This window comes from Parus major, chromosome Z (assembly GCF_001522545.3).
Source record: "Parus major isolate Abel chromosome Z, Parus_major1.1, whole genome shotgun sequence".
In the NCBI taxonomy this organism is placed as follows: domain Eukaryota; kingdom Metazoa; phylum Chordata; class Aves; order Passeriformes; family Paridae; genus Parus; species Parus major.
In genome coordinates, this window is record NC_031799.1 from 35,936,821 (window position 1) to 35,945,343 (window position 8,523).

Here is an 8,523-nt window from a genome sequence, read left to right on the forward strand (position 1 = left end):
CCCTAAACTAAAACACAGGAAGTTTCATCTCAACATGAGGAAAAGTCTCTTTACATTGAGGCTGGCAGAACACTGGAAGAAGCTGCCCAAAGATGTTGTGGAGTCTCCCTCTCTGGAGACATTCAAAACACACTTGGCCAGATTCCTGTGTAACCTGCTCTTAGCTGACCCTGCCTTGGCAGAGAGGTTGGACTGGATGATCTCCAAAGGCTCCTTCCAACCATAACTATTCTGTGATTCTTTTCAAAGTATGTGCAAACCTGAGGTCAGTTAGTTAGAGCATGGTGCTAATGACACCAGGTTGTGAGTCCAGTAGCTGTAGGGCCATTGATGATCCTGGTTGGTCCCTTCCAACTCAGAATGCTCTGCAATCTGGAAATACACGTGCCTGAATTGAAGCTAGAAATCAGTATGCCTGTGATGCTGACCCTCTTCCACACAGCTAAGTCTGCTTTAAGATACAGTAGTCAGAAATTCAAGGTAGCAAATGTGAGGTTTAATCTCCCTCTGGGATTAAAAAAAACTTTTATATTTCATATCTTACTTAGCCCAGTGACCACTTACCACACAGCTGGATTCAAAATATTTCAGAAACAGTTTTAGGAAGCAGTACTTAGGCTTAAGAAATCAAGCAATATCGCTACAACCACAACCATGTAGGATTCTGGAAAGGGCCTGGAAAGATCATAACTGGTCACTGAAACTCCCAATGATAATCATATGAGTGCTTCTACAGCAACAATACAGGATGCCTTAATTAAAAAGTAGGCTCACAAATGCTACATCAACAACAACAAAAAAATCACAAAAAACACTAAAAACAACAACAAAAAAACAGATGAGAAATTAAAGTCATGCAACAAAATGAATGAAATTACTTAATCACTTATGCTTTCAGGAAGATGTAATACACTTTCATGAACTGGAAAGACTATCAGTGATTTAGTCACTCCAAGTATCCATGAATCCATGAAGGTACCAGAAATTATGTGGACTCTGTATCAACATGCAGTATGCATGTGAAAATTATTTGTTCCAAATTGATATTATTATATTTTTACTCATTCCTTTGTTTCCATATGCTTTGTGAATATCAGTGACACTGCTTCAGCAGGGCAGATTGCTGCACTGAATATTGCCCAATCTGTTTGTCCTCACTTCCTCTTGTATACATGCTATTTCTTTCTGCAAATTCATCACTTATTCAAAATTAATTATCAAAGAAGATTTTACAAATGGATTTCACCAAGCTGACTTGAACTCTAAATAGTCTGTCCTTTTGCTGGACAAAATGTTTCAGCAAAACTCGTCTCAAATGCTTGGACTTGCCCCTTAAAACTGGTTTTCCTTGAAATCCTAAATTCATTTTTCAATGTATTTAGCGGCACACCTTTAATTTCTACACTAGCACAACTATGCTAGTATGGAACTTAAAGGTGTTCACAAACACTAATGCATAGAAAGAGCATTTTTTTAATAGACGGCATGAAAGTCTGTCACTTTCTTCATCTAGCACTACTCATCATGCATGCATTTAGTTCTGTTGCTTCTTTTGCAGACACCAAACACCACTACCCACAAAAAGTATTGCACTGTGGCCAAGGATTGCTTTGGCTTTACCTTAATTCATGTCAAAGGTTTTATAGCATAAACCATCTGTAAAATTAGTACTTAGAAGAGTAATTAGTCAATATTTGCAAAGCTTCACATGAGTTAACTTAAGCAAAGTTACAGTATTCACATGGTTTTCAGAGAGTTCCTATGAGAACTGCATAAAGGAAATAAAACTGCTCTGATTATAATGCTCTATCTAATATGATACATTTAAAATACCATGGTTGAATAGAAGAGGAGCAGAAGTGAGGGTGGGGGTTGATGCCGTGGGAGGACCTAGGACCCACACCAAAAAAACACACAACACTGATTTTGGGGGATATCAGATATTTAGATTATGTTATGTCATAATTTCCTTTAATCCACATAGTTATATTAATCCTTATCAATTTATACTATTATTTCTGGTTTGCTGATTGTACAGTGACCATTTGCCTAATAATCCACACTCTGAATCCAGTTCAGAGGAAGATGATGGAATTTTTCGACTGATAACAACTCCAGAGTTACTCAGTATCTTATGTGTGCTCCCTATGTAGTGGCCGGAAAAAATATGCTATGTTACATAGGCCTCTCAGTCTAATACTGCCTAAGGGCAGTATTTTGTTTTAGAACACTGTTTTAATGATCTATTGTGGGCCAGCTTGTAAAATTTCTCTGATCACTTGTAGAAGTTCTGTTATGTTATGGACATGAACAGATGAAGTGTAAGGTGCTCTGAGCTGGGAAGGTCTGAGCTGGGTCAGAACAAAACAAAGCTCAAGCATTATGCATCTGATAGTTGCCCTTAAACTAGAGGCCAAAAGCCTGTGTGTCTCCAAGTGCTCAAGAAGAACCTTTTCCTGAAAAGCAGACACATTGGATATGCCACTGTAACAGTCAGCAGAAAAGAACAAGCAAATCATACACAGACTGGAAAGGATCTAACTTTGTCACAGCTGACACTGTAACACTTCCTCTAGATTGAGTGCCTTAAGGAAAAACAGATTATACAGAATTTTAACACAGAGAAAAATTCAAAGTATTTGTCAACTTGAAGCACTATGGGTTTTTTAATACTACCTTTTCTTTTTCTGTATCTGCCCTTTCAGAAACAGGCTGCATTAAAAGAAGATGAACAAATCGGTAACACCCAGATGAGACAGCCCAGCCAAGGTCTGATTCCCAGAGGAAAGATTGATTTTAATGTTTCCAAAGCATGAATACTGTTCCCTTAGAGGTGTGATTTAGAGCCAGTGGAGCAGCAGTAGAAAAGACTGTGGGACAACCAGGGAAAGATGAAGTCCGTCGAACAGGAGAACACCTCAAAGACATTATGGCAAATGATCACATGATGATACCAGGAAAATAATCCAGGAAAATGCATGCTACAGTGCTTAAGTCAGTTGGCACAAACGCTGTTTTGATTAAAACAAAAATCAGAAGTGCAGTAAAACTTAACACAGCTCAGCAAGTCTCCTAGCTCACAGAAAGGCATCCAGGAGAGCACATATCTCAAACCCCTGTCATGACATGTATTAAAAGACAACATTCTTTCAGATCCCCTCTCCAGCACTGTAGCAAAAAAAGGACAGAGTATGTGTTTTTCCTCAGGATTTGCCTTTATCCCCTTTCCAGGGAACATGCTTCAACTTCCAGGGAAACCTCTCCAGTTCTGACATCATAACTCATCATCTCATTCAAGTAAACACAAATTGCTGACCAAAGTTAACAGTGCTCTATACTGACTTTGGCAAAAATCCATCCTAGTTCAGACAGCAAGAGCATGACAGGTTTTGGATGTTTTTTTATGCAGCAGAGCATCTCTTCTTTGCTGTTGTACAGCAGTATACCCCCTGAGCATCGCCTGTTTTCACAGTTTAAGTAGCCCACATTAAGAACAGCATGCTTTCACATTTTATCACATCCCCCAGATCCACATTTTCTATCCAGCTCCAGATAACATGACTGGGGGCACACTGCTATCATAATCACATTAAGAGACTTTGGAATTGTATGAGGCATAAAATCTCACAATCAGGCAGCACTGAAATCTGAGTCTGATGAATAGTCAGCTTGGCTGAAAGTACAAGGCACACAAATAAAACAAACCCAAAGACTAAAAAGCAAAGCAGTGGAGTATGAGGCCCTGCAAAGCAGCAGATTTAACTTAAAATAGGGATACAAACTTTCTGCTTCTGATTAATCCACCCATTTATGCTCTAATTAATTTAGTTCATTTTCCAGTAAGATTATCCAATTTGCCAACTATTGCACAAAAGTTGTCTGGTAGGGCTTAGTCTTTTTGACAGTCCCAAGCCTTTGCTCCTCCTGACTGAAGTCTGATGTTGAAATGTAAAAATCTATTTTCCAGAAGTTTTTTGCCTGTAATTTACAGAGGAAGAAATGTCATAGCATTCATAAGTATAGGATTTCTCTTCTAGTGTCAGAGGATTTTAGATTGTTCCTTGCTCAAGCTGAGGAATGGAAAAGGATTGCCATTAGGGAGATATTCCCACACACTTAAAGGAACACATCTGTCTATTAGGAGCATGGAGGGAACCTTTCAGTTTTGCCACTGAAATTCAAACTGCGATTGGCCACAAGAAAGAGTGCAACATCCAGTAACACCATCAAGGGCTAAACACTTCCAGTGTGGCAGTGCACTGAATCACTCACTGCCTGGAGCACCAAAAGGGTAAGCTTCTTTCTGTCCACTCCTGTACCATTGCAAATACTTCCTAGAGGAATAAACTAACAAACATGGCTGACTTCTCATTAGAACAGATCTCCAGCTGGCAACTCGCTGTACATACATATAAACTAAAGGCACTGCATTATTCTATGTTTAATTACTCATTATTCCTGATTAAATGCAACAATTCAGAAGGGTAGTTGCATTTTAAATGAAATTAAAAATAAACAAAATAAAACAAGAAAAAAAAAAAAAAAACAAACCATCAAGCAAACAGAAAAAACAACCCTCTGTATAATTCCACTAAAGTCTGACCTCACAGATTATCAACCTGGAAAGACTTTCCGCCTAATTTTTTTTTTTTATGAGAGGCATATTGCCCACCTAACAAAAGTGAAAGCGAAGACAAACAATACTTTGACTCACAGTAACCATCTTACCAAGAAATCTAACTTAATTCAGTCAAAAATAATCTGTTCAGGTGAGGGGGAAAGGAGCAAGGCTGTAAAGAGACTCTTTAATGTGACTCTACCTGTTTAACTGCAAACAATAAAACTTCAGCTTCAGCACAGACTTGAATCTTTTCAAGTATAATCTAAAAGGACTGTGCAACTGATACACCAAACTGCAGAGGTATGATCCATCCCATAATAAAATTACCTTTTCCAAAAACATAGTTAAATTCAAAATATGTTTATTGTAATGTATGCTTATTTGAGTATCTGGCAGTAAATAATTTTGCATTAAATGCCTGCTGCTACGCTGAGGACTGAGTCAGGGTAAAGATCTTTTACCACGTTTCACACCTTGTTATGGAAGCTCATTTATGCTTTTAAAAAGTTCAGTCACAGAAACTGAACCTTCCGCTTCTGAAATGGAGACAGAAAATTTGAAAATTTTCCCTGTCATTTCCATGGGCATTCACTCAAGCTGAAGAGTGGCAGAGACCACAGGTGTTTTTTGTGGCATTTTCTCCAGCCTTTATCTCACTACTTCTATTTGCTGTGCCTTGTTTCTCTCTGTATAAACCCCAATAAGCATCAAAGCACATGTGCCAGTGTCTTGCTAGTCTGTGGCCACAAGGCAGAGCATTTTGAGGAACTGAACCCCAAAGGATCAAGACAAAAACCACACAACTGAGATTAAAAAATACGGACTACCAGCTGCACTCATCTGGCTTTGAGGAGTTTCTCCCTTGTAATTTACTTTTCTCACAGATATCAATGTCACAACAAATACACGAAGAGAAATAAAACAACATAAGGACACTAATTCTTTAATAGCACTGAAGATGCAGGTGTGTTCCAAGCCAGTTCTAGTTTTCAAAATACTGCCTTTTCCTGAATAAAAAGTTGAAGCAACTAATAATTAAAGCAAGTTAAGTAATTTAAACAAAAAGACAAATATCTTTTTTGAAGTCCAGCTTGTACTTCCCTTGATTTTGTTATATTCTTCTGCTTATGACTCCTCAAAGGATTTCAATATATTCATTACTCACGTAAGTGGTCCTAATGATCTTAGTGGGACTACTTACATGAAAAAAACCTTACATATATGTTTCAACAAAAAAAAGATGTGGGCTACAAAAGGAAAAAAAGCTTAGCTGTAAAACAGACCTACTTCTAGCACTTCAGTACAAGAGAGAGAACAAACAAAGAGCACACTGTTTTTCAGTTGACACACACTTAATAAATACAGCCAACTATGAAGGATGTTCAAATAAGAACCTGAATAAGAAACATTTACATCAAATTACTGCCTGCCTGATAGTATTTAACCATCAAAACTTAGTTTTTAGTTTTTATGTAAAAGAATTGTAACATGAATTACTTTACGTCACGATGGATTTAGCAAAACTACCATATGCGTCTGCATGACGGAGCAAATCAAAGCTCTTCCCCTTCCTATTATCTTCTTAGACAATCAGACTACACCGAAACTGCTGCTGCAAACAGTAACCAAGATACTGAAACAGAACTATTACCGAGAAGAGACAGATGCTTTCACAAGTTACCACTGTTCACGAGTCAGATTTTTTTTCAGCTCCTATTGAGTTTCTGACTTCAGGTTATTAACTGTGTCTGCAAGCTTTCAAACAGTCTGTTGTTCTCCTTCTGTAGAAAGCAAGTGTCTAACAAGGAAAGCACCATGAACAAATTAAGAAAGACCTGTATGAATTTACTGATCTGTCTGAGATGGGGCAGTCTAATTAGATGAAAGAGTATTAGTCCAAGAAGAAAAGAAAATTGAGTCCAGATTTGCACATGAGTAGTAAGTTAAATAACTGAAAATTTTCCAGAAGAAATTTTTCACCTCATAATCCAAATAAATTTTTAATTTGGCTGGAACCAAATTATTGGTATAGGTAGGAATTTAAGTAGCACTATATAGAGACAACACTGAGATATATTCACATACATAACTTTTATAAATTCCTTTTACTTTACCAAGTCCTGAAACTCAGATTACTTGTTTTCCACCGTTAATTACAATTTTTAAATCACTCTATACTTTCTATAGCCATCATCTTCATATTAATTTTGAGCACCCCAGCTTTCAGGCAGATTCCTGAGAGTCACCAAAAATGTGTCTCTGTACACTGGAACTAGCCCCGTACTGACATATCCGTGGTAAACAGGTTTAATCTCAAACCGAACTACCATCAGTTGTCTTCATTCCACTGAGACCGCGGACAAAGACTCTCACAAACTTCAGTGAGCTCACCAGACCGAGGACCATAATTTACCAACACCGTTAACGTGGAGGCAACGATGAGGCTGGTCCAGGAAAAGCTTCACAGGGCTGGAAGAAAAATGCTGGGGTCTGGTCGGGGAATAGCACGGGTAGAAAGTTCCTGCAGAGCCGGCATAACTTTACATATCCCGCGCGTTCTCCCACGTGGGTGCTGGCAGAGCAGGGCAGAGCAGAGGAAGCTAGGAGCAGCTGCACGCTGAAGAACAGCTTTGGAAACCACCCCAGCCGGGAAGCAGGTGTGCGGAGGGCTCTCTACACTTGCAGGCGCTAGGGGCGAGGGGTCAGGCTCCTCGGCCGTTCCCCAGCTGGGATTGCATCAGCGCCGGCGGCGGCTCCGCCAGGAGGGCTGTTCCCGCCCCGCAGGACAGCAGGGCCGGTTCGGCAGCGGTGGCACCGGGGTGCCCACGGCTCAGTCCGCCAACCGCGGGGCCCCGGACCCGCTCCCACCGCCGGGATCACGGTGAGATGGAACGGGCGGGTCCGGACCTTACCTGGGGATGTACCTCGCCTCGTCCCCCAGCCGCACCTCGAAGTCCTTCCAGGGTTGTTCCAGCCCCGCGGCGACCCAAGCCGCCGACACCTCCTCCTCCTCCGTGTCCTCGCCCCTCGGCTCGCTGCCACCGGGCTGCGCCCGCGTGGCGCCGCGGAAGCCACGGGCGAACTCCGGGAAGGTGATGGCCCCGTCACGGTCGCTGTCGAGGCGCTGGAAGATGGCCTCGGCCTCGGCCGGCCGCACCCGCAGCTCGGCGCAGAGAGCAGCGAAGTCCTCCCGCTCGATGCGGCCCGAGCCGCTGGCGTCGCACGCCAGGAAGAGGGCGCGCAAGCGGGACAGCTCGTCCCCCGCCGCCGCCTCGGGATCCATCGGCCAGCGCCGGGGCGCGGAGACTCCGCCGCGGGCAGAACGCGATGCGATCGGGCGGGCGGCTGCCCTACCTGCGGCTCAGCGGGGCGGGCCGGGTCCGGCTCCGCCCCGGCGCCCCTCGGGGCCGGGCACGGCCGGGAGGCGGAACGCAGGTGGCGGATCCTGGCCGGGGCAGGTCCCGGGCCGGCTGCGGGCACCCCCGGGAGGGCAGGGCGGTCCCGCTGTCCCGCGGAGTGTAGGGGCACGGGGCTCCCCTCGGGCCCAGCGTGTTGCGAACGGCACAGGTAACTACGGAGAGCAAGGCAGGGTGAAAAACATGCCTCGTCCCCTGAAGCACTCACGTATGAGTCCTGGTAGTACGGTGTTAAACCTAATTTCCGTTTTCCAACTTAATAAAAATACTCCTCACTTTCATGGAAGATCCAGAACCCGAATGATGACACAAAGTTTGAACAGATAAATTCTCGCCGACACGAATAGTCTTGGAGTTTCATACCTTGTGGGTATGTGCCGATAGATGTCTCACCACCTGTGATTTAGAAATGTGGATTGTTAAAATACCATCTAAAATAGAAAATGCAAAAGGTGAATTCAAATCAATAAACCAGAGGAAACAGTT

The 8,523-nt window shown here is 42.5% G+C and overlaps 1 protein-coding gene across 1 annotated transcript in view; it reads right to left on the reverse strand.

Moving 5' to 3' along the window:
• RASEF (RAS and EF-hand domain containing) overlaps nt 1-7,986 on the reverse strand; it is a 33,102-nt gene extending 25,116 nt beyond the window's left edge. The window contains exon 1 of the mRNA XM_015615273.3: nt 7,534-7,986. Within this exon, the coding sequence (XP_015470759.1) occupies nt 7,534-7,904 (371 nt within the window). The 5' untranslated portion in view covers nt 7,905-7,986. The remainder of the gene's footprint in view (nt 1-7,533) is intronic.
• Nucleotides 7,987-8,523: the final 537 nt, after the last annotated feature.